The sequence below is a fragment of the Perognathus longimembris genome, chromosome 28 (assembly GCF_023159225.1).
Source record: "Perognathus longimembris pacificus isolate PPM17 chromosome 28, ASM2315922v1, whole genome shotgun sequence".
NCBI classification, from domain to species: domain Eukaryota; kingdom Metazoa; phylum Chordata; class Mammalia; order Rodentia; family Heteromyidae; genus Perognathus; species Perognathus longimembris.
Window position 1 is genome coordinate 50001458 of NC_063188.1, and position 27992 is coordinate 50029449.

At 37.3% G+C, this 27992-nt stretch overlaps 1 protein-coding gene across 1 annotated transcript in view; it reads right to left on the reverse strand.

Moving 5' to 3' along the window:
* Window positions 1-1009: 1009 nt before the first annotated feature.
* The window catches only part of Klhl4 (kelch like family member 4), an 89908-nt gene continuing 62925 nt past the window's right edge, over window positions 1010-27992 (reverse strand). The window contains exons 6-12 of the mRNA XM_048335351.1: window positions 18309-18521; window positions 16096-16282; window positions 11623-11847; window positions 10972-11134; window positions 9624-9836; window positions 4614-4785; window positions 1010-2448 (exon numbers count right to left, since the gene is read on the reverse strand). Coding sequence (XP_048191308.1) covers window positions 2389-2448; window positions 4614-4785; window positions 9624-9836; window positions 10972-11134; window positions 11623-11847; window positions 16096-16282; window positions 18309-18521 — 1233 coding nt within the window. The 3' untranslated portion in view covers window positions 1010-2388. The remainder of the gene's footprint in view (window positions 2449-4613; window positions 4786-9623; window positions 9837-10971; window positions 11135-11622; window positions 11848-16095; window positions 16283-18308; window positions 18522-27992) is intronic.

Genomic DNA, 27992 nt, shown 5'->3' on the forward strand with positions numbered 1-27992 from the left:
GGGTGAGCCCATACATTTGTTGGGAGACTAAGTTAATAGTTCCTTCTTATTTCATTTGCTTAAATTACTCAATAGGTCATATTAGCAATAATCTGTCCCTCTTTCCTTTTCCCATTATGCTTGAGTACAATGATGGGTATAGTATAATTCACTTCTTTGAGCCTCTGTAGTTCTCCATTACTTTTGTCAAATCTCAGCTTCTGGCAGCTCATTCTGGTTTACAGGAGCCCAAATATGATTTTCAAATGTACCTATGCAATGGTAACTGTGTAATGTGTTTCTCTTCAAGAAGTCCAAGCAGATGCAATTCGAGCAGAACCATCAAGAACATGGTATTCAAGAACATGGTATTCCATCTCCACTTGATTTAGCAAGCAAGGTTCTGGACAATCAATCTATTGGTACCAAATAGCTGCTTTGATGTCTTTTAGAGCTTGGCCACATGCTTAGCTCAACAGACCAAGCTATGTGCTGGGATAAAGGATTGAATTATTCTACTTTCACATTGATTTGGATAAAATGTTACTTTAAAAGACCTGATATAACTAGGTGCTGGTGACACACATGTAATCTTAGCTACTCAGGAGGCTGAGATCTGAAGATCGTGGTTCAAAGCCAGCCCAAACAGGAAATCCATGAGACTTATCTCCAATAAACTACTCAGAAAAAGCCACAAGTGGCGTTGTGGCTCAAATGGTAAAAGTGCTAGCTTTGATCACAAGGAGGCTCAGGGACAATGCCCAGGCCCTGTGTTCAAGCCTCAGGATGGACCAAACAACAACAACAACAACCAAATATCTAACAGAGGTGTGTGTGTGTGTGTGTGTGTGTGTGTGTGTGTATGTGTGTGTGAAAAATGCTATCACCCTGTATTTGAGCTAACAGAATTAGACACAATTGTAAAAACAAAGGAGGAGGAACTTTATTTTGTCTTTCAATATGCTGCCTATCGTAGCAATATAACAAAAGACTGAACTTGACATATTCTAAAAAGACACTTTATAACTACAGGAAAAAGATTTTTATTTAAATTCAATTTGTCAAAGTACAAATATCTTTGCACAACGTATATTTTTCCATTGTAAATTGAGTAGGTAGTAGTACGTTTATAACCATCACTCTGGATTTCATGTGTTAGTTTAACAGTCTACAATATGAAGTTTGTTTAAAAGAACATGTTATAGAAATTCTAAAATTGAACATTAGTTTGAAAAGTTATTTTCATAAAGAGGTTCACTTCAGTATTTTGCCTTACCATTTTATAACTACATGGACTAACTGGAAATAAGAATTGAAAGCTAAAACACTACTCAAATCGTTTTTGTCACTTTACAATTTAAAAGGGACATTTTTTGAAGAACATATGTCCTCAAGAATCTAATCATGTTATAAATGTAACATTAACATAAAGGCATGTGTTGGTACATAAATCCTAACTATAGAATGGACCATACATATTATATAATTTGGTGTTTCCATATGTCAATACTGTGCTACTTATCAATTTTGATGTACTTTAAAATTGTTATTTTTAAACTTGTTTAACTTAAATGTAGGTGTTTACAAAGATCACACAAACATTTGCAGAGAACATTCCTTTCTCTAAAAGTGAGTCCCCGACACCAGAAAACTGAGGTCACAGTTTGTATCAATATGATAAATATTTAGTGGTTTACTATATGAATTATATTTGTGGCATTACAATGATGTTTTATGTGTAACTAAGTAATAATGCAATATGTTGAGAAATATCAAATCTATATGATAGCTCTGGTAGATAGTTATGGAAAGGAGTAAAATTTTGAAAATGTTGACATAGTCAACATGGCACATTATAATGGACCACTTTTTAAGCCTTGAAAGAGTAAACCCTTCCTTTCAGGTTAATGCAAGATATTATTTAGGTATTTGGGCTACTGTTTGAATAAGACAATGGTATGTTGCTGAAAATCTGCCTTCATGATTTAAGGGTCACACATTTTCTCTTATATTAGGTTATATTCCAAATAACAGAGTACCTTTTCATAAATACGAACTGTTTTTGTCTTTTCAGGCTTTTAACTTGAAAACTGATGATGCTTTTCTCGCCTTCACACTTCAGTCACTATCAATTTTCATTAAGTAGTTTAACATTCTAAGTAATGAGGCAAAACCTAGTGCAGGGGATTTCTGTTTATATTATCAGCTGTGACAACACATATTCAAAATTTGAAGGTAGATCATTTAAAAATGGTTTCAGTTTCACAAATGAGAACAATCCTATCTACATATTACACTGACACAATGGTTTTCCAGTTTAGTTATTAACTGCAGAAAAGATCCTATTTCTTTTTCTCTGTTCCTCTTGCTTTGTTTCTTGAAATTATCCTGCGGCCATTCTTTTGAGTTTTAAGTGAGTTTCACCACCACAACACATGCACCAGCTCTTCCAATGTTAACAGGAACTTCCTAAAACAAAAAGAAGAAAAGAAACACCATGTGAGAGCATTTTAATATAATAAAGAATGTCAGAGTTTTAAAAGTCCTACCTTTTTTGTCCCAGTTTTCACCTTACACAAAAATAAGAAGAGCTGCACCCTAGGAAACACTGTAGTGTTGGTTGAAAAAATGTAACTTTCAAAATGATAACAGACTTGTGTCTGAAGTTGTGTGCCACTTGAACAATTATGGCAAATAATACCCATGAAGATTTTTTTGTGAGAATTCAAGAAAATGATCAATGATAAGTATTTGGTATATGATACCACTATTGTTCTCTTATTACTCTTTACAAATATCACACATTAAAACAGTTAAAACAGTGACAGAGCCAAGAACATAATCTAGAGCTCTTAAGAATCTACCAACATATAATTGGAATTTAATATTATGCTGATAAATAATCTATTGATTATTTTACCTAAATTTCTGTTTGCTTTCTTTTCCTGGTTAGTCCTAAGCAATGCTAAAGTTAAGAACCTACTTAAAGGGTAGAATTTGAGATGTTCTGAGGGGACAGACACAACCCCTTTGTTTACTGTTTTGTACATAGTGAAGTTAATTGTCTGGTGCTGATGGTGCAAACCTATCTATAATCAAGGCCAAGATGTGAAGATTATTGTCTGGATACTATCCAGGAAGAGAAACCTTGAGATTCTTATCTCCAACTAAGTATTAAAAAAAAAAAAAACATGATCTAGAGTGATCGCTCAAGTGGTAGAGCTTTAGTTGTGAGTAAAAATGCAAAGAAAGAGTGTGAGGCCTTGAGTTCATGCCCAAGAACCATCACGGGCACACACAAAACAAGTTAATCATACTTTATTTTATTAACTTATAATTTCATTGACAAATCAATATATACAAATCTAAGCCTATCAGTAGGAAAAATATCTGAAACATAATTTTAGTTTTTTTCATTCTTTAATTTCTTTTTATCTTATAATTTCATGGAAAGATAAATAGCCCTTCTAAGAATGTATAATGTTCTTTACAACGCCTAGAAAATAAATTAATATATAAGAAGTATTCAATTTGCTATCAGTTTGGTGGTTAATTTGCCTCAAATAATTTCTGTGATCAACAATATTATTTTTAAAGAACAGAATATGTTGTTAATTTGGATTTCTTTTTGATAAATGAATTTTTGTCATGGTTTTTTCATATTTTAAAATATGCTACTGGAAAAAATCTTCCCCAAATCTATTACACATGCAGCAATTTCTTATATATTTAGCACTCAGTAAATATCTCTTGGTGATAATGAAGGATCAAGTCAAGCTCTAAAGTGCTCACAGAAGTTCATGTTTTATGGTCCTCTTCAGAGGGTCCCCTTCAACAAATCACAGAAACAAGTGTAGGCATCTCATTAAAAAATGAGCTCTGCCACTTAGAGATTTTTACATTTCTGTCTACATTTAAGTCCTTCCTCATCTCATTCATCTTGCTCAATATCACCCCTTCGCTCACTCTCACCCATTCCTCTCAATCCATCCCTTCCCTTATTTTTCTTAATTGTGTAGTATACACATTCAATTAGTGATTGCATTCTCCCTCCTTCTCTTCCTCATTTGTCTACTCTTCTCCCTTTGACTCCAACTCCAAAAAAGTAATTTTCTTTTAACATCTTCAGTATATAATTAGGGTGACCTTTTTCAGTACCATCCTAGTGAGGTAATCTATATGATTCTTGGCTCTTTTGAGACTATGTAATTCTGCTATTTTGCTGTTTGTGAATAACTGAATTTGTGAATAACTAAAGAAGCTAGGAGTATTGGAAATTACAGTTTGTTTACCAATAATGGAATTAAATTGCAGAAAGAGAGATTGTTCTGCATTTCACAAGTCACAATACCTACATAGTTGCCCAGAGAGAATTTTCGGAACTACTGAAGTAGTTTAACTTCTTTTCGGTGAAGAAATACTTCCATGAAGCCACAGGAATAATCCCTTTTTCATATAGGATCCTGTTAATGTTCAACTAAATCACCTAGTAATTATCTAAGGCATAGATAAAACACATACCATCCATTTCACTAAAGGATATGGTTAAGAACTAAAAAGTAACAATGTACAATTAATACTGAAAGTAAACACGAAAAAGTGAAATATAAAAAGTTAAGTGTTTTGGAGAGTACCTCTTTCCATTCATTATTCTGAGCATCATACGACTCAACAGTGTTCAAATAAGTACGTCCATCATAACCTCCAACCACATATAGTTTCTCTCCAAGGGGACACACAGCAACAGCATCTCGAGGCACACTCAGAGGTGCCACAGTTGACCAGGAATCTATTTTTGGATCATATCTTAAGAGGTTCAGGAAAGAAAATCCAACAATCTTAAAGTATAAAATAATGTCAACAATAAAATATATACATATTAGGACAAACAAAATTAAAACCATTATCAAAGTAAGTTGAGTATGTACATGACATAATTCAATATGGCCACCAGAGGGTGGTGAAAGCATACTTAAAAAACATTTCCTAACTGCTTTTAGAACTCATTCATTTCAAGGAAATTTCACATATTTGGGATTTTAACGTTTTATACACACACACACACTCACACACACATATGTTATATCACAGTACTCATATTAGTATCATTTACTATACAAGTTGATAACATTTTATTTCATATTATTTGGTCATTAACGTTAGATAGACCTGAGACGCCTGATTCTGTATATATTATAGTTCACATTTTAAAGTGCTTCAGGTTTGCTTTTAAATTCATTATCTTACTTTTAATATTATTTTCTAATTGAATGAATAAAGTTATATCTTGTATTTTTCCCTTCTGTGTTCTTTTTTATCTTTCCAGGAGTCTAAGTTTTGTTTTTCCTGTTTTGATCTGGCCTATAGGTAAGGCTAGATCAGACAATAACTTTATTTTATATATTTTTGTTAAAATTAAAATTGTTATAAATACTAAACCTATTCAGAAAACAGAATAAATAATAGAAATTAAAATCCTAAGATTTTTTTCCCTAATGCTTGAGGTCTCAAAAATAAGTGACATTGAAGTCTAAAAGTGTGAACAATAATGAAGTTCATAATTTTTTTTGGGAAATGTTGTTCCTTTTAAAAAATTTTATCAGGGCCGGGAAGGTTGGTTAGCTATGGAGTGCTTGCCTAGCATGCATGAATCTCTGGGTTCAATTCTTCAGGGACCAGTTAAACAGAAAAACCCGGAAGTGGTTCTGTGGCTCAAGAGGTACAGAGACTTGAGCAAAAAGAAGCCAGGGACTGTGCTCAGGCCCCGAGTACCAAGCCCCTGGACCGGTAAAAAAAAAAAATTTATCATGGAAGTAGCACTTGGTTCAAGTGGCAGATCGCTAGCCTTGAACAAAAGAAGCTCAGGGACAACACCCAGGCCCAGAGTTCAAGCTGGAGGCCTAGCAAAAAATAAAATATTATCTATTTGTAAAAGTCCACTGAGGAGCCAGGCACTAGTGGCTCATGACTGTAATACTAGCTACTCAGGAGGCTGAGATCTGAGGATAGCGGTTCAAAGTCAACCCAGGCAATAAAGTCCCTGAGAATTTTACGTTTAATTAGCATTAAAAAGGCAGGAGGTGACGCTGTGGCTCAAATGGTAGGCTTGAGTACAAAAGTTCAAGGACCAAACATTAGTTTAAGTTCCAAGAGCAGGCGCGCACACAAACACACACACACACACACACACCATTGAAGACCTATATCATGGGCTCCCGTGCGTGCACGCACACACATACAAATTTACTTATCAGATTCTAATTTACTTTAGTTCTATAATCTCTAAATTTTTCTTACTTCATCTCTCTAAGTGTAATTTCCTCTCAGCTTCCATACATACTTGAACTCACACTCAAGAATATTTTAGTATTATCTAAAAAGTCATTAAGACAAGTTCAATATCTATTAAATATAATAGTCATGCAGTAGATCATCTTGAGTTTAATGTTAGAAGACACAGAACCAAAAATTCATAATTGCATGTTCTAAGAAGCAGCTACTATCAAGCAAAATTGTACTCAGTAACAGTCTGTGTGCAGAAATGTGTGAATAGGGAGGTGGAACTCATGGCAGGATGGATTGTTTTACAGATTCACACCCAACCACTCAACACTTGTTTGCCTTTGAATGTCAGTTAATGCTCAGAATCATATTCTCAGTATTTTGGTTAACAAGAGGAATTGAGGAAATGTTGACTCATTTAAAGAAAAAAATCATGGTAATATAGCTTATCAACTTTAAAGACGTGCAGTGGTAATTATAAAAGCAAAAGTAGCCATTCTATCATACTGACGTTAAAACAATGTCCTTTCTCTCCCTTTTTGTTTCTTTTCTGCTTTTCTGTCTCACATCACTTATTGGTATACATACATACGTTCTAGTAAAAGTAAAATTGAATTCATCATGGACTTATGCTCCCACTTGAGAGGAATTAGGTACAATTTACTTGAAGTCATAAATTCGATTTGCCTCATTAGCATTATAGAAATAATGTTCTCTGACCCAAACAATATGGTAGTTTTAGAATCATATGAGATAAATATTTATCTGAAATAATTGAGTAAGATACTCTAATGGCACTGGGTAGAACAAAAGTGTTTTTGCAAACAAGTGTCAGAAAATCCATCCAAGAAAATAAATGAGGATATCTGATTCCACAATTTGTCCATCTATGGCTGACTTCTTACTGACACAGCTGTATCACAACTGCATGTGAAGAAGCCAACTTGTAGAATATTGCTTTTCGGGATTCTATGATAATACAAGTGGAACTGTACAATAATACAAATAGATTTGTTATAATACAAATGGATTCATTTCTACCTTGTAGCATTTAGTTCTGCATACTAGACATCAAATGATTCCCAATGGTTGTATCTTATTTGCCTTATATATTAAATCTTTCCATAGCTATTAAGATTTTTTTCCAGCATTCTGTTTTCTAAGTGTGTTTTCTTCACTCTTTTGAACTCATTTTAACATCTTAGAGTTAGTTTATTAGTCAGTAAATCAAATCAAATAACATGGTTCCTTCCATTTTGTATTAGTACAAAAGGTATGATTTTGACCTTTAGAAAATTACACTTCAATAGTTACAATTTTTAAAATGTCTTTTCAATAAAAAATGATATGTTACTAATGGATAATGACATTAATAAAATTTATACTAATTTAAAAAACATGAACAAAAATAACTGCAACTTTATAATACTGATAGAAACAATACTTGTCATTAACTTATGAGTTTCCATTGTATATGGACAATTAGTTAAGTGCATCACGTATTTTTTAACTTCACAACCTATGAGATTAGACTATTCCCATTTTAGATGACGGAACTTACTTTATTTTATACCCCACACCATTAACTTTTCTACAAAAGCAAATAGTAAATAGGTTTATATATTTCTACTGGCATATGATAATTCTTCCTTAAATTCATGTAGATTACAGATGTGTAAACAATTAGAACAAGTGATGAATGATTCAACTGGATTCAGACTTTTATGGATACTTAAATATTTAAAAGTAGCCATTGTGTGAGGAAACACACACACACACACACACACACACACACACACACACACTCCACACAGAGCATTTAAAGAAAAAGCCTAAAATAAGCCTAAAGATTTTATGTTGGGCTGATCTCATATAGAGAACATGACTTGCAAATGCCTTGCAAATTAGTGATGACATTCTTGCACATGAAGCCAATCTAATGTCACAGAGAAATCTGTTTTTCCAAATGTCTAATTTCAACATAAGATTACAGGAATACAATGAAACAAAACAAACAAAAACCAAGGCCTATGCAAAAGAATAAACCTCCAGAAATTGTTCTGTAAAAACACAAAGATATCACAAGAGACGTTACTAAAATACTTGCCAGAACAGTCAAAGAAATACATTTCCCCTCTAAGCTTTTCCTCTATGACCGCAAACAAGATACAGTCTCTACTTCCAACATTTCTAATCAAGATGATACTGCAAGTTTTAGTCAGGACAATTAAGTAATGAAGAGAAATGACAAAAATTCAAATTGAATAGGAAGAAACTGAACAAGGTACTGATAAATAAAAAGATGTCTCTTATGTATGGATTATTGGACTTAATATTAACATGGAAAATACTACACAATGTGATGTGCAATTCCTATGGAAACATTAGTGACAGAGTTTTGGGGCAGAAATATAAATACCCATCATGGATTTATAAGGAATATCAAAAGTATCAAAATTTGGTCTCAGTTGCAATTATTTTGTTGTATATATACATTTTGTCTACCTTGAAAGGGAATGTAAATGGAAAAATAATTATAGTGCCATAAGACCCTTGCATTAGCCAACTTGCCACACCATTAATCCAAATTAATGTCCCGCACTCAAAGAACTTACTTTGAGATAGGAAATACTTATTCCAACAGTCATTGTTCAGAAAATCATCAACAAGTTTCTGAGGAAACTTTGCTTGTATATTTTATGTTAGTGACTTTTCATACTGCTTTCTATTAGCATTGAGTCTGGTGAATTGACTGAAATAGCAGCATAAACTTTCCTTATTCTTTAATCCTTTTGACTCATTATTCTATAATGTGATTATTTTATGAAGTTTTATGGTGAACTTCAATTTTTATTGTATATGTGTACCAGTACTGGGGATTGAACTCAGACTCTGGGTATTGTCCTTGAGTTTTATTGCTCAAGGCTAGCAATTGAGCCAGAGCTCCACCTAAGCATTCCTGGTGGTTAATTGGACACATAGTTTCTTGTCTGGGCTGGCTTCAAACCATGATCCTCAAAGCTCAACTTCCTGAGTAGTCAGGATATAGGCATGAGCAATAGGCACTCAGCTAAGATTTTTTTAAATGACTAAGTAAATATAAGAGATTAACAATTCGGAATATCAGCATAAAATTTCCTTATTCTTTAATCCTTTTGACTCATTACGACTATCATAAAGTGAGATGATTTAAAAGGTTGATACTGAATTTAAATTCATAAGGATTTTAAAAATACTTTAGCCTGAGAATAAAAGTTAAACATTATTTGGAAGATTACCTTGGAGGATTTCAAAGTGCCTCCCCATTTCTAAAAATTAAAGAACTCACTAATCACATGTGCACATAAGTAGAAGCAGTTTACCTTTCCACACAATCAGAAAGCCTGGAGCAATGGTTTGAAGCAGGAGCATCATGGCCCCCTACAACATACAAGTATCCATTGTATGTTGCTACTCCCACACCTCCACGTCTTTTCGACATTGGAGCACACAGACTCCACTTGTTAGTGTGTGGATCAAAGTATTCCATTGATTTCAGGCAAGAGCTTCCATCTCGCCCACCAATGGCATACAATCTATAAAAGGGGGAACAAAACAGAATCACAGAATTTGCTTTAGTAATTTTTTGAATAGGACCTTGAATTTTACCCAGACCAGCCCGATTTCCATCTTCCTACTTATGTCCCCTGTCTATCTGGGATAACAGACAGTCTATTGGTTGAGATAACTACTTGCCTGGGGTTGGCCTCAACTTGTGATATTTCCAGTCTCTGCCTCTGGAATATCTTGCATTACAGTCATGAGCCACTTGTCCATCTGAATTTTTGACCATTCTGATTTACTGTATATGTACTATTACATTACTACCTTGCAATACATACTCTGAGTTTGTTAATAGACCTATCTTTGGCAACTGTTAAGGTCCAGCCTACTCCCAAATGTCTATCATCTTTGTACAAGTAATTTTGATGTAATCTACCAAAAAATCCCAGAAGAAATTTGCGTAGAAAAAAGTAGGTGAACTTAAAAGTAGTATCAGGATGGTCCTAACAATGCATTGCAAAAGTCTTGCAATTTTATCATGGTCTACAAGCCTAACATCAGAAACCCTAATAAAAGCTACTGTACTTAGTAGAAACTACTTACCATTATGATGATAAAAATTTAACAACCAAGTAAGGTAAAACATAGAACATAGAATCTAGATTAACTGGCTAGCCAATTGACTCCCTGTTATAATTTATGTAGTATAAACTATTTATTACTATAAAGCTATTAACTGAAAACCCAATAAAGGAGTGGGATAACGTGTAGAATCTGGATTTTTCCTTAGGAAGAGAGATTGGTTATATCATTTCTCCCATTACCTTTACAATAACAATTCTTCAGATGAGAAGAATTTTAATCTAATTTAAATTTATTCCTACAACAATGAAGGTGGTATGTATTTATTTTACTTTCTAACTGCTCTTCATGCTGAATGACTTGCAGTAGCAATTCAGCAAAATATAAAATTAAATGAGTCAGACTGAATAGCAATAGTCTCCAGAATATTTAATTTAGTGCTTATTTTACACCATTATTGACCATCATGATAAATGAAAATTCCAACAGTTTATAATTGATAACAAAGAGATCCCAGTCATGCATATTGATTTGTGGATTATGACACATGATGTAGGAGTGAACAGCAGGTGTATTAGGACTTACTTGTTGTTTAATGCAACAACTCCAACTGTGCTTCTAGGAGTTGACATACTGGCCACATAGTTCCACTGGCGCCCCTCAGGGTCCCATCTTTCTACAGTATTTAGATAACTCCATCCATCATGACCACCAACAGCATACATTGGTCCTTCAAGAGTGGCCACACCTAAAGAAGAAAAATAGCATGAGGCTCATTTATGTATGTCACACATAATGTATATTATTCAATTTTGGAAGCATCTGAATGCTCAAAAGTTGAGTCTTAAATGGCTTTTCTATATATAGACAAATTGGTTATTCTTTATAAGGTAAATATGGCCTCACCATAGACAATGTGCAACCATAGCTATGGGTCATAACTGTCTCAATACTAAAGTCAACATAAATAAGTAATGGAATGCACTAATTTAAAAAGAAAAATGAATAAATGTAGCCTAGAGAAAACTCTCTCAGTTGTACTTTTAGTGTCTTGAGAATATATCTAGATCCACATTTTCTATCTTTAAAACTGATTGAAGAGACATAATTGAAGAGTTTTGCAATTAACTTTTTTGGCTTAAAGCTTCTCAGCATTTTGGAGTCCATATTGTACAACTAAGTTTTGTGTTTCTAAAGGCTGTATTGTGGAGAAGTTATAAAATATCAAGTTCTTACCTAAACCATGCCTATGTGTAGACATGGGTGGCATTACCATCCACACTTTGACAGCTGGATTAAAGCATTCCACAGTATTCAATGTTTTCAAACCATCTCTTCCTCCCACAACATAAAGCTTGTTATCAATAACTGCTACTCCAAACTGAAGCCTACGCCCATTCATGGTGCCAACATGCAGCCAATTGTTGGTCCTGAGGTCATATTTTTCAATTGTAGTAGTACCTGTTAGAGGTATAGTGAATAGCAGAAAAATCACTTTAGGTAAAATTTTAAACTGACCTCATTCACATATGTTTTAAATCTAACAGCCAAAATTAATTAATTCAACACTAAAATCTGACAGACAAGTCAAAGGACAATAAGTTCACCACTGCTGTAGTGTACAGAGCAAAATTGCTGGATATAAAAAGGTTCCACCATCATAGTGACTTCTTTCATTGTATTATGCTATTAGTTGTACTAAGAAATACAAGTGTCAAACCTTTTATAAGAACTGTTGAAAGTAACAAGTGTCAGGGCTGAGAATGTGGCCTAGTGGTAGAGTGATTGCCTATCATGCATGAAGCCCTGGGTTCAATTCCTCAGCACCACATATAGAGAAAAAGCCAGAAATGGTGCTGTGGCTCAAGTGGTAGAGTGTTAGCCTTGATCAAAAGGAAGCCAGGGACAGTGCTCAGGCCCTGAGTTCAAGCTCCAGGACTGGCAAAAGAAAAAAGTAACAAGTGTCAAGCATCGTGTGTGTGTGTGTGTGTGTGTGTGTGTAATTTGAGTCTACTATTGAATACTTGCACATATTTCACAGTTTTAATTATATATGAACATATGAACATTTAATATATTGTTTCTTTTTAGTTTGGGGTATACATCTATATATGTAGGCATCTGTACTTTCACATCAACATTCCAACTGGAAATATGTAACTATTGCAATCATCAGGTACTACTGTGAAAAAAAAAAAACATATACTAAGTGAAGTGAGCCAGACCCAAAGGAACATAGACTCTCTGATTTCCCTCATTGGGACTAATCAGTACACGTCTAGGATAATCCTAGAAGATCACAATAGCTCAATAGCTATGTACATATGAACACATAAGATGATGCTAAGCAAAATTAACTCAAAATTATAGAAATAATTGTTTTATGATTGTTGTTATTTTCAACATACCATGTGAAATTACGCCTTTTTCTTTTGTCTTTCTTCCCCATGGTTTTACCACTGATATTACTGTAACAGATTTTGGTACCCTGGGTATTTTATATATATATATATACACATATATATGTATGTATGTATTAGAACTAGGGAAGGGAAGGTGAATATCAAAATGGAGAGAAAAAAGATAAAACACAAACCAATGCAACATCAATACTTACAAATCTATATGCTGTAAACCACCTGTACAACTCATGAGGAGAGAAGGAAGTAAAGAGGGGTGATGGTAGGGGAAAAATGAGGGAGAGGGTAACAAGCTGGATAAGAAATGTATGCACTGCCTTACATATGACACTGTAACCCCTCTGGACATCATTTTGACAATAAAGAAATAAATTTAAAAATAAAATATTGAGAAGAAAAATAGTACTGCTTCTCATTGCATTCTAAACCCCTCATAAATCTTCACGTACAATTATTGCAAAAGTGAACAAAATAGGCTGGGAATATGGTCTAGTGGTAAGAATGTTTGCCTCGTATACATGAAGCCCTATGTTTGATTACTCAGCACCACATATATAGAAAAAGGCCAGACAAGGCGCTGTGGCTCAAGTGCCAGAGTGCTAGCCTTGAGCAAAAAGAAGCCAGGGACAGTGCTCAGGCCCTGAGTTCAAGCCCCAGGACTGGTCAAAAAAAGAAAAGTGAACAAAACCCACCTAGCCGCATTACTAAGAACACTTTAGTTCCTGCAATTGTGAATACCTCTGACTACTTTCTTTTACCATTTTGTAAATGACCATAAAGTAACTATATTTGCCTTCACTGTGTTCTTTGCAATATGTTCAAAATCCACTGCTGTTAATTAAAAAAATAGTGATAGTTTTTATGTACAAGTCATTCAAAAGTTATCATCTGACAAGGTTTACCTCAATTCAAGCTTAGAACTTTCTAATGATTCATTTAGGGACATTGTTAAAGTAAGAGTTATTGCCAGCCAATTGTGCAGTATCTATATTTAACAACTAATACAGACTTTATTTTTTGAGTCAGAAAGGAAATTAAATCCTGAGGAAATATTGTATTTCCTAAACATCAAAGGTGAAAGTTCAAACAATTTCTTCAAAGAAACACTGTAACAAACAAGCTAAGAAAAAGTAAACTGGGTGCCAATGGCTCAGGCCTGTAATCCTAGCTACTCAGCAAGCTGATATCTGAGGATCTTGGTTCAAAGTCAGCCCAGGCAGAAAAGTCCCCATGAAACCTATATCTCCTATTAACCACTCAAAAAATGGAAGTGGTTCTATGGCTCAAAGTGGTAGAGTGAGGGCCTTGAGCAAAAGAATTCAGGGACAGCACCCACGTCCTGAGTTCAAGGCCCACAACTGATGAAAAAATAAATGAAAAGAAAGAAAAAAAAGTAGAGGTATAGAATTTTTTTTAGTTTTGTGAAAGAATGTGAAATGGTACATTTCTTCAATACTATATTGATTTACATAAATATATATTAGTTTTTCCTTTTTGTATATGTAGATTTGTTTTAATTTTTTAAATGTTCTTTTCTGTTGTTGAACCTAAGGGCAGCGCTCATCCTGGATGTGTTTTGTTTCTTTTTAATGACAACCCTGGCCCTTGAATTTAGGACTCAGGCGTTGTCTCTGAGTGTTTTTGCTGAAGGCTAGCACTTATGCCACAGCTCCACTTTCAGCTTGTGGGTGATATACTTTGGAGATTAAAGTATCACTCTACAAACTGGCTACAAGCTGTGATGCTTAGATCTCAGCCTCCTGACTAGCTAGGATTATAGGCATGAGTCCCCAGCACCCACCTCACCCTACGTTTTCAACCACCTCAAAGGTAGTTCTTATCCATTCTGTTTGTTATTTCTTCTGCAATAATGGCAGTGTAGAAAAACATCATAGATTTTAGTCAAGAATTTGATTTCCACCATTTCTAGATGTTTTACCTTGGGTTAACTAATGTAAGATGTACCTTTCATAGTATTTAGTATTGTGAAAATTTGAGATTATGTTTTTTAAATTCCAGTGAAGGATTACATACTCAAAGCAATGCAGTTTTTATAGCCAGCAAATTTCCATAAAGAAATTTACCTGTGTCTGTATATAGTAGGAACTCAAAAGTTCTCAAGTGATGGACTGCCACATTAAAGTGTGGTATATGACCTTTCATTACCTTGCTGGCCTTACATGGCCTGTAGGCTGAACATTCACCATCCTCTGTAGCAATAACATAAATTTAAATTCGGGAAAATGGCAAAAACAGAAACACACTAGAAAGCCAAGTAAACACAAAGCTTTGAAAACTCAAACTGTGTATTAAACCTCAAAAATATATCAGAAACTAGGACCTGGAGATGTGGCTCAGTGTTAAAGGACTTGTCTAGCATGTGCAAACAGCTGGCTTTAATATTAGATGCTATAAAACAAACCAAAAAACGGTGCAAAGATAAATGTACCTTCATTTTGTTTTTAGTATCTTTCAATTTAAATACCATAGAAACATTCTAATACACTACTATTAATTCTTTTCAACACAGTACAATAAAACATCAAGTCCCCTGACTTGAAATTAGATGAGTTCATTGTATTTGTATCTTTCTGAGGTAGTCCTACAATTTTAGAAATCACTGCACAATCTTTTTATAGGTCCTGTGGTTAGAAAATATTTTCTGGAAACTGCATTGGAAAATTACTTGACAAAGTGAACAAACTGAGAGAGAGGTTGGATTGTAAGTGGTGATAAGAGTTCTCTCACAAAAGTGTCTTATTTACCATGAGAACATGCTGTGATAAAGCAAAGAGTGATGGAGGGAGAAAAGATAAGAGTGGTAGAGGAAGTGAATATTATCAATATATGTTACATGAATGTGAATATCATAATGAAATACATTACAGTTTGTAGTTAATAAAAGTAGAAAAATATATATAGTTGCCCTTTTCTGTTTTTCTCTTCTACATGCACCTGTAGATTTTCCTTTCCACTTTTCTACCTTCAAAATTTCCATCATCAAAGGGAAATGAATTTTAATATGTCCATTAACGTGTGCAGTGTATCTCCATCAGAGTCACCTCTTCAGTCATTCTCTTTCCTTTCTCCTACCATTTCCCTAACCAGGCACCTCAATTTTCCCACTTCCTTTTTCACATTCATACAATGAGTATTATGACTGTATTGATCAGCTATTCCCTTTTCCATTCATCTGCCCACTCCCTGGCTAGCTCCCTCATTCAATACATATTTGAACCTCCTGATGATATCCATTTGGTTAAACTGTCTGTTGATTGTTCCCTTTTACCTTTCATTGCATCCATGCCTCCTACAGCATAAAGTGCACCCACGGTTGATTTTCTAGGTTTTGTTCGAGGACTTTGCATTAAGGGTCTTCTCTCCGGCAAGAGATGATACTTCATAGCTTCCATCAGGAGCTTCTGGAAGGCGAGGTCATCAGTAAACATGGAACTGTTTTCAAGATCTGCAAGCAACTAAGAAACAATGGTGCCATACATTTATGTCAAAAAAAATTACCGTTGGAAACAAAAAACATCCAAGAGGCTAGTTGTGTCTGCCCAAAGAATGCAGCTCCTAGTCTATTGCACAGTTAATTCAAACTTGTGGTTGACTAGAGGTAGTAGAGTGGTAGTAGGCATGCATTTGGCTCTGTTAAAATAGTCTCACCCATAAGGGACAGCATCTGTCTTATCAAATCACTTCTATGGATCATTCTTAAAGCACATACCTTGAATTGGGTTAAGGTAGTATTTGTTTTGTAGTCAGCCAAGATCTCAGCAAAAGTAAATGGTAAAAGTCATCATCTCACATAAAATAAGATCCTAATGGACACTAATGAAAGTTGATAACACATTTTTTTTCCTGAGGTGAGTGAGAGAGAAGTGAAGAGGATATGTCACGGGGCATCTTAGACTGGCTTCATCCTAGTGTGGAATCCACAGTCTCACAGGACAGGGAGCAAATCTGGCAGAGTGGTAGTGTGAATGTCACACTTTAAAACCACTCTGAGGTTTCTTACTCTAAACCCATCAGCTCCAGATATGTTATTACTGCACTTATAATCACTGATGGATCACTGATGGCCTAATGAGACCCTAGGGAATTTCTTAATTGTCTCTGTAGTTGGAAATAGGTTTGAAGACTAAGATATGTAATTGTTTCATTTGCATACATTCATTATAGAGGTTATTTCATTGTTACATTTCCACATTATGTTTAATCTGTATTGCAATCAATCTTATTCCCTCTCCCTCTGCCACTGGACCAATTTCTCTTTTCCCAAAACAATTTCAACAGGTTTATTTTTTTCATAGTTGTGAATAATGTATTTTGATGTTACTTAACTTGAAGCATCCTCCTTGTTAGCCCAATATGTACCTGCTTTATAGAAATATTTATCACCATCCTCTTCTCACAGTTCATTTCTAAAATATTAGTTTAAGGTAAGTTTTAAATTTATTTTTGAAAGTCTAAACTTGCATGGCATTGCCTATCAAAAACATCCTCAAGAAAACATGATAACCTTAAAGTTAGGAAAAAGCCATTCTCACAGGTGCCATTGGTTGGGTGTATGAGCTGCAAATTCAAGGCAGTCATGGTAGCTCCGAATTGTAATTCTAGCTGTGTGGAAGGTGGAGATTAGATCATGGTTAGAAACTGTGAAGTTCACAAGCACATAAGTCAACCAAGGAAAAGAAGCTAGGTGCGCTTGTGCATGTTTATTATCCCAGCTATCCAGGAAGCGTAGAGGGATCATGGTTCAGGCAGGCTTAGGCAAAAAGGTAAGACCTTGTTTGAAAACAAACTGAAGTACAAAGTTCTGGGAGCATATCTCCCAGTAAGATCATCTGCCTAGCAAGCATGAGACTCTTGAGTTTAAATCTCAGTACCAAAAAAACACCCTCCAAAACAAGAAAACAATTCTTCAAAAGAATAACTGCTGCAAGAATATCAAATAGATATGTGAATGTAAATTTAAGGACTTCCAATGCATTATACCAATGTAGTATCTAATATTTAGGGATGCATAAAAATTATCTGGTGTACTTGTTAAAATATACTCCTCAGCCTGGCTTGTGGACATTGCTTCAGTGCATCTTGATCAGGGCAGGAGAAATTATGTTCCTAAAAATCACTCAGGTGATATCACGCTGCCTCTTAAATACCTTGTGTCAGAGAACAGATAAGTCACTTAGACTCTCTTGCAAGTAACACAACACATACATCCCAAGTCTGCAATACATAAAATTCCTGTATATTCTGAAGTTCATCTATGAATTTTAGGTTTAGAAACTTGGGTTTAAAATTACACTGGTATGTAATTCTTTGTCAGATGTCTTGGCTCTGGATGAATTTTCTGTCTCCAGTGTGGCAGTCCATATTATACTACTGCACATGTGTAAAGCCAAGGAAAATCTATGGTTTCATAGAACTTACTGGAGAGTCAAATAAGTACATACTTAGAACTCTAATTTCTTTGACCCAGATAAAGATCCATACCTGTGGAGGGAGTAGTGGGAGTCTGATATAAGAAAGGAGCTTCGCCAGGTCTTGTTGCCTAGTCTGAGCATCATGACCTACCCACTGCATCAGAGCATGAAAAATTGTTTCTTCATCAGGCACATTAATGTCATCACTGCACAGAAGTTTTGAAATTTCATTAGCTGGAAGCAAGAGGAATTCTTGATGCTTTATCACCTCAATGAAATTTTCCTAGGAAAGAAAGACCAACTACTGACACTTGTATTTGAAAAAGTTTTAACAAAAGAAGCTTATGAAAACATCACTTTGTCAAGCCTCCAAAAGGTCACAGATAGGTACATGAATTTATATACTCAGTAGGTGCTTTTGCTGCCATGATTATTGTATAAGAGCCTTCCAAATTGACAACCAATGTCCACTGGTTTATGTTTATGAAATACAAGGAATACCCTTAAGAACTATAATGACTGAATCAATAAATATTAAATGCATATGGGCAATGTATTCTTCTACATAGTATAAACTATTGATTATACTTAGTACAGTATAATATGGTATACTCTTAAGAGTATCATATCGACTAGAAGGGCTTGTTCTCCCAGCTGTTTTACATGACATCAACTTCAGGCTCCAGAACTATCTAGTAGTTTTGGACTCAAAAGCTCTAAAAGAAAAGCTGACTATTTTTAAGGTGGAATGTTTCAAAGGACTGGAATAGCTAACATTGGGTCTGCATTTGAGGCAGCAACTGGACTTCCAAAAAGAAAAAAAAAACAATGCAAAATTTCCTTCCTGATGTACGAAAGAACTATCTATTGGAAACATGACATATATCCTTTTATGGTACGTAACATCCTAAAGATTCAAGACAAGCAAAAGCCAGATGTGGAGGCTCACATCTGTGATTCCAGTTACATTGGGTGTGGAGATCAGGAGTATGGTAGTTAGATGCCAGCACAGGCAGAATGTTAGCTTGCTTCTATCTCAAGAAATAGCCAGCTATAATGGTACAATGCTAGTTATCTCAACTATGTTGGGGATGAAAGAGAAAGATCATCACATTCTTAGGCTGGCTCAGGTTAAAAACTGATAGACCGTATCTGAAAACTAAAGCAAAAAGGGCTATGGCATGGCTCAAGAAGTAGAGTTGCCTATCTAGGAAGATGGATGACCTGAATACAAATCCCAGTTCTACCAAACAAACAAATAAAAGAAGTTAATGTAAAAGTGACTCTGTTTTGAATGTTTCTCCAACACTGTCATGAAATGGAACTCCATTTTATGCATATTTTATATAATTATATCTCAACTCTTCCTTCTGTAATAATGTTAAGTATCAAAATTGTTTCCATTTTTCTCCAAAACACCACCACCTTATTTGTCCAGTTTGTAAATATTATGTTTTTTCTTTGAAAATCTGGCAAACTTCTAATGTTTTTCACAATTAAGATCTTAAGTAGAAATGAAATAAAATGTATATAAATATGTCTACTAGGGGTAAACTTAATACAACCTGTGAATATTTTGGGGCTATGGGTAAATCAAATCACTCCATCTCCTCCTTAGATTAGTCATTATAGAACTGAATGAGCCTAACAACAAAATTATCCCCACAGCCATCAAGGAGTTTTATGATCCAATAAAGAAGTTCTGAATCCATCTTATTCTAAAGTAACTTGCCAAGTTAGAGAAAGAACCCACTTGTGATTATAGCAAGCAATCAAGAGAAAAAGATCCCCTTACTGTGCCACATCTCTGACTGAAAATATTTTCACTTAGGGAAAATAATGCTATTTATGATGCTGTCATTAATACACTGCAAGTTACTAAATTATTTCACAAACATTAAGTCATCACCAGGGTGCTCTCATGGAGAGCTGAAATCAGTCTGGTGGAAAAGCATAGCCCACATATTATTTGATGTCCTACACAATGAGCTATAAAGTCTAGATCCAAACAGAAGCCTCCAAATAGCATATCTTCAGCCGTATGTTCCAAATTTCATCTGCCTCTTCAAGTGACAAAGAAAACCCTGAATCAGTATGAAACATATGCTTACTTATTACCGGTAAAGAGAATGTGTTGATATGATTTTTAAAACACCATATCTCACTCTCCTTTCTCTTTGTTCTCCAGTGGGAAAACGGGAAATAGGAAAGAAAAAAGAGAAAGAAGAAGAAGGTAGGTAAGGGTGAGATCTCAATTTGTAAGACCTACTCAATGCTAATGTGGACAACAGAACACCTTATCAACATGATCAAGCATTTGAGAGAGCAAAAGCAAATATAAATGGCTATTAGTACACATAGCTACAAATCATATTTTCTGATGGTCACTTCTAAGTTACTGCCTTATGAGATTATTAAGAGTTTCTGAACATTGTAGATTAAAGTAAATGGAAGTAAAGAGACTGATTTAAAATATTTTGCATACCAGAGAGTAGAGCTTATCTTAAATTTTATCTACTCAATAAACTGACACCTGGAGGGTAACAGTTCAAAGTCAGCAAGACTTTGACTCCAATTATTCAGCAAAATGCTGGACTGGAGTCATGCCACAACTGGTAGGGTACTACTAGCTATGAGCAAGAAAGCTAAGAGAGAAGGAAGTTTGTATTGAAGCCCCGAGTTGAAGCCTTAGTAATGCACCCTAGAGTATGTATGTCTAACACAGCAGAATCCACTACTATAGTCAAGTAATTGCCTACCCTAGAAGAGTTAATATGTGGCAGAGTACTCAGGCTTTTTTTATTGTCAAGGTGAAGTACAGAAGGGTTACAGTTGTATAGATTAGATATTGAATGCATTTGTTGTCCAACTTGTTACCCCTCCCTCATTTTTCTCCTACCTTCCCTCCTCCCCTATTGCCCTCTCCCCAAGTTGTACAATTAGTTTACAGCATATTGTCTTGTAAGTATTGCTGTTGCATTGGTTTTCCTTTAACACTTTGTCTCACCATTTTATTATTCCCCTTCCCTTCCCTAATTCAGACAGACAAATTGGATAAGAAATGTACGCACTGCCCTATGTATGGAACTGTAACCCCTCTGTACATCACTCTGACAATAAAGAAATGAAAAAAATAGCAGATTTCTATAACACACACACAAAATAAAGTACCCAGGGTAGCAGAATCAAATACAGTGACAACAGTGGATAAATCATAAGAAAGATGCACAGAAGAAAAAAATAAATAATTTCACATAGTACATTGAAAATACATCAATGCCAAACTTCTCAACAACATTCGGGCCAATCAACTTAAAGAACTCATTAAAAAATTATACAATATGATCAAACAGGATTCATTCCAGGGATTCAAAACTCGTTTAACATATACAACAATTCAGTTTATGTACTCCATCACATCAGTAGGAGCAAGGTCAAGAACCACATGATCATACCCATAGGGGCAGAGAAAACATTTGAGAAGATCCAACACCCATTTATGATGAAAGCTCTGGAGAAACTAGGAATACATGGGAAATTCCTGAATATAAGAAAGGCTGTGTATGACAAACCTACAGCTCACAATACTAGGAGTTTAACACTGAACTCAGAGGCCCGAAATTTTTAGGTAGGAAATTTTAAACTTAAGCCATGCCATCAACCCTAAAGACTAATTTTCAAATGTTTGATTTTGGGATTATTTTGGCTCATTTCAAGGTAAACTTTTTTCTTTCTTCTATATACTTTTCACTATAATTTTCTTCTGTGCACTGGGTTCACCACTCACTTTTTATATCTGTATTTAAATTGTTACAAATTTATTAAATGAATATGATCTATTTTCAGTCATGCTTCATTGATGGAGAGCAACTATTTATATTCTCAAGTAGGTTAATTTTATGTGCCAATTTGAATTGATTATGGGGTGTCCAAACATTTGGTCAAACATTATTGGAGAATGTCTGTGAGAGTATTTCTGGAAAAGATGCTACCAACATAAGAAATAATTTTTTAATTTACTCTTTATCAACTCTCAATTATGATTTAGTTCATTAAAAATTTAAGCATTATTTTCAGACATTGAGTTATTCACTTTTGTGCTAGGTGCTGGTGGCTAATGCCTGTAATCCTTACTGCTATGATCTGTAGGCTTTTAGTCAGAGCCCATCCTAAGAAGAAAAGTCTGTGATACTCTATCCCCAAATCAACCAGCAAAAAGATGGCCTGGAAATAAGCTCAAGTGGTTAGCACACCAGCTGAGCAAGCACATAACATGCGTTCAAACCCAGTGAAGATCCAGACTAAAGCCATTCTGAAGTCAGGCCCCACTTTACCACAGGAACCTGAGATAAGCAGGCCCTGTGAGCAAACACAGGACACGCTTATTAGGGCCCAGCCGGCCAAGAACTCTAACCGCTGGAAATGCTTAACTCTAACTGCCCCCAGAATGCCTAGAGCCCTGTGCCTCGAGCCCTGAGCCAATTAGATTTGTACCCGTGTCCTAATCTTGCTTGCTTGAACACCTGATTGCTGTAACTTTGTTTTTTCTCTTGCTTGAACACCAGATGGATGTAACTTTGTTTTTTGTCTTGCTTGAACACCTGATTGCTGTAACTTTGTTTTTTGCCTTTATAAGCCCTGTGCAATCACAACTTGGGCCTTCCTCCTAACCTCCATTGTGTCGGTGGGTAGGACGAGGCCCAAGTTGCAGCTCACTTGAATAAAGCCTTGCCTTGCTTTTGCATTTTGGAATGTCTGAGTCATGGTGGCCTTCTTGGTGGTCTTCTCGCGACTTGGCATAACATTTGGGGTTTCGTTCGGGATAGCCCAGAGACCCCCGAGACCCCAGATTCTGAAGGTAAGAAAACAGCACTGTTCATTTGCCTTGTCCTGTAATTTGTCTGTTTGTTTTGCTTTTGCTTATTTCTTGGAGGGGTTGTAGAAGCGGATGTGCTTATTCTGCAATACTGGGGAAACTGGGGATGCCCCAGATGCTCCACCCTTGAAGGGGAACTGAATCCCACCTTGAACTTGGGTCCACTCCTTCTGTACCCTTGCAGGAGGTTGTGGGCCAACTTGAGTCCACTCCTTCTGCACCCTTGCAGGAGGTTGTGGGCCAACTTGGGAGATCTCCAACTCATAGCTTTTCTTGTTCTCAGGCCTGTGGGTTTTCCTCCTTTTGTATTGTATTAATTGTTTTGTGGGTTTTTTTGTAGCCTTTTGGACTGAACATCTGATCAGAGCTATGGGTAACGTTCTATCTTGGGAACCTCTATCTAGCCCCCTAGACTTGACCCTGGCTCAATGGAGGGAGGTTAAGGAGATAGCTCAGAACCAAGGTGTGCCCCTTTAGAAGGAAAAATGGATCACCCTGTGCAAGTCAGAATGGACCACCCTTGAGAGAGCTAATTAGCCACCTGAGGGGAGCTTTGACATAGTTAAGATCAGGACTTTACAATGCCTAATCGACGCCCGCCCCTCGTTCGGGCTATCTAGACCAGGTTCCTTATATAGACACCTGGAGGGAACTAGTTGACAGGGACACTCCAGCTTGGGTTCGGCCTTTCTTACCGACACCCTCCTCCACTCCTTCCCCTACCCCAATATTCACTCAAAAGACACGGGGTGACAAGAGAGAAACCAAGAGGGAAGAGAAGAAATTGTACCCACCTGTCCTCTAGGGAGGAAGCATGGAGGAGGAAATGTTTCCCCCTCCATACTCCCCACCCCAGTTAACTCTACAAGAGGAGGACTCTGAGGAAGATGTTTCAGCTGTGCCCTCCGTTCTGGTGGGTCCTGCCCAGTCAACTCGCCAGCGCCAAAGAATTCCATCTCTTCATAATTCTGTTGCCCTTCCCCTGCGCCCTATAGATCCTGGGGATGCAGATGGTCGACAATAATTCCAATACTGGCTATTTGCTACTAGTGATCTTTACAATTGGCGTGCCCAAAATGCCCCCTTTGCTGAGAAACCCCAGGATTTAATTTGCTTGCTTGAAACTATACTTTTCACTCACCAGCCTACTTTGGATGACTGTAGACAGCTTTTACAGGTCCTTTCACCACTGAGGAGAGAGATCGTATCCAAGAAGCAGCCCAGAGATTTATCCCCTGCCCCACCGGAACACCCATCATGAATCCTGCCTTGATTGATACCTATTTTCCGAGACCCGACCAGCATGGGACTACAATATGGCTGAAGGTAGGGAGCGACTCCTTGTCTATCACCAGGCTCTGTTAGCAGGTCTCAAGGCGGCAGCTCGCCCACCTACCAATATGACCAAAGTTTATGATATTAGACAGGGAGAAAGTGAAAGTCCAGCAGCATACCTTGAGAGGCTCATGGAAGCCTTTAGTCAATACATTCCATATGATCTTGAGGCCCAGGAATCTGCTCAGATGATTATGTTTGCCTACATAAATCAAGCCACACCAGACATAAAGCAGAAGTTGCAGGCTCTAGACAGGCTTGGTGAAAAATCTGTTAGGGATCTAGCAGCAGTGGCGGAAAAGGTTTATAATGAGAGAGAAACAGAAGAACAAAGACAGGAAAGGAAGGACAAAGAACGTGGAATCGAGCAAGAAAAGAGGAACAGAGTTAAGGAAAGGAGTTTGGCTAGAATTTTGGAGCAACAACAGGCACAACACAAGAAGGACCTCAGGGAAATCCTGACCACTGTGCTGGTAGGAAACTTTAGACAGTCCTCCTCTCCAAGTAAGGAGAAGGAGCCCAAACCCTAATCAAGAGTGGGGAAGAGGGGCTGGGGATATAGCCTAGCGGCAAGAGTGCCTGCCTCGGATACAGGAGGCCCTAGGTTCAATTCCCCAGCACCACATATACAGAAAACAGCCAGAAGCGGCGCTGTGGCTCAAGTGGCAGAGCGCTAGCCTTGAGCGGGAAGAAGCCAGGGACAGTGCTCAGGCCCTGAGTCCAAGGCCCAGGACTGGCAAAAAAAAAAAAAAAAAAGAGTGGGGAAGAATCAGTGTGCCTATTGCAAGGAGGAGGGGCATTGGATCAAAAACTGTCCAGAGCTAGCCAAGAAAAAGGAGGAAAAACAGAAAGTAGGATCAAGAGTATTGCCAGCCTTAGAGTTGGCTGAGGACAGTGACTGAGGCAGTTGGGGCTCAGACCCCCTCCCTGAGCCCAGGATAACATTGAAAGTGGAGGGGAATCCAGTCATATTCATGGTAGATATGGGAGCAGAAAATTCAGTATTACTAGCCCCGAGAGGGCCGATGTTCACTAAAACAACATGGGTCCAAGGTGCGACGGGCACTAAACCCTATAAATGGACTATCCAAAGAACAGTGGACTTGGGAGTAGGTCAAGTAACCCACTCGTTTTTAGTCATCCCTGACCAACCCTATCCATTGCTTGGATGTGACCTCTTAACAAAAATAAAAGCTCAGATACAGTTCACAGGCAGTGGGGCTTCTGTGACAAACTCAAGAGAAAAGCCTGTTAGTATACTAATAACTAGCAAGTTAGAAGAGGAGAATAGGCTATAGCAGTATCCCAAGCCTGAGTCTCCAGAAAATGAGTGGCTACGGGCGTTTCACCAAGCATGGGCAGAAACTGGGGGAATGGGACTGGCAAAACATCATCCTCCAATCTTTGTGGAACTCAAAGCCAGGGCTGACCCAGTAATAGTTCGCCAGTACCCTATGTCACTAGAAGCAAAGAAGGGGATCACTCCTCACATCAGAAAATTGTTAGATTTAGGAGTTCTGAAGCCCATCCAGTCAGCCTGGAATACTTCACTGTTGCCTGTAAAAAAGCCTAATTCTAATTATTACAGACCAGTGCAAGACTTGAGAGAAGTTAACAAGAGAGTAATGGACATTCATCCAACAGTCCCAAACCCGTATACCCTGCTGAGCTCCCTGTCACCAAGCCATGTGTGGTATACTGTGTTGGATCTAAAGGATGCCTTCTTTAGCCTGCCCTTAGCCCCACAGAGCCAAAGCTTGGCACAATCCTGAGATCGAGATAAGTGGTCAATTGACCTGGACCAGGCTGCCTCAAGGATTCAAGAACTCGCCTACCATCTTCGATGAGGCATTTCCTGAAGACCTGAGTGAGTACCGCTCCAAAAATACTGGAATAAGTCTATTGCAATATGTAGATATATTGTTAATAGCTGCTCCAGACAAAAATAGCTGTCTAAAGAAAACAGCTAGGCTCTTAAAGACTCTTGGCAATTTGGCTATAGGGCCTCCACTAAAAAGTCACAAATTTGTAAACCTGAAGTCACCTATCTGGGCTTCATAATAAAAGAGGGCAAGCTGTCAGATGCACGTAAAGAGACTGTGCTGAAAATCCCTGTGCCTAAGTCAGCCAGACAAGTCAGAGAGTTCCTGGGAACAGCATGCTTTTGCCAGCTCTGGATACCTGGGTTCGCTGAAATGGCCAAGCCCCTATATGAAGCCACCAAAAACCTCCCAGAATTTCATTGGACTGAGCAGATGCAAAAAGCCTTTGAGGAAATCAAGAAAAGCCTTCTGGAAGCCCCTGCCTTAGGCCTACCTGACGTGAATAAACCATTTACATTTATCGTAGCTGAAAATAAAGGAATAGCAAAAGGGGTGCTCACCCAACCAATTGGGCCTTGGAGACGACCAGTCACCTACTTGTCAAAGAAATTGGATCCTGTCACCGCTGGGTGGCCTCCGTGCTTAAGAATAATAGCTGCAGTAGCCCTCTTGGTAAAAGATGCAGATAAGTTGACTCTGGGACAGAACCTGACTGTGGCCACTCCACACACTCTAGAGGGGATGCTAAAACAACAACCCGACTGGTGGATGAGCAATGCCCGCATGGTCCATTACCAGACCTTGTTACTTAACCCCGCACATATCCTCTTCTGTGTACCTACAGCATTAAACCCAGCAACTATGCTGCCAGATCTGGATCTGGAAGCGCCCCTGCATGATTATGAGCAGATCCTGTCCCAAGCACATAGCCTCCAGTGGCCAGACTTGCTGGATTCGCCGCTATCACATGCCGAGCACACCTGGTTCACTGATGGCAGCAGCTTCATTTGGGATGGAAAAAGGTATGCTGGTGAGGCAGTTACTATGGACACTGAGATAGTGTGGGCGGAGGCACTCCCCCAGGGAACTTCTGCACAAAGAGCAGAACTAGTGGCACTAACAAAAGGCTTACAGATGGGAAAAGGAAAGAGACTAAATATCTATACGGACAGCCGTAGGTATGCTTTTTCCACCGTACACATCCATGGAGCCATCTACCAAGAGAGGAGGCTACTGACAGCTGAAGGAAAGAACATTAGAAACAACCAGGAGATTTTAAGCCTCATCCGGGTCCTATGGGAACCAGCAACGATTGCCATTATGCACTGTCCGGGTCATCAAAAGGGAGTTGATTTGGTGACTAGAGGGAATAATCTGGCTGACCAGGTAGCCAAGGAAGCAGCACTCCAGTCCGGAGAAGAAGTATTGACTCTACTAGACCCAGGGCCATGAGCCTCCTGTGCCCCAGTATTCCCAAGAAGATTTGGAATGGATAAAGAAAATTCCCATGGCCCACAAAACCGTGGACAGAGAAGGAAACAATGACTAGTGGAAAACTTGTGAAGGGAACCTTATCTTGCCACAAGGGCTGGGTAAGGAGATCCTTAAGAGAATCCACCGAACTTCTCACATGGGAACCCAAAGAATGCAGGACTTTCTCCGACACTCCAAAGTGAAAATTAGACAAGGAGATCAACTTATTGAAGATATTGTTAAAAAT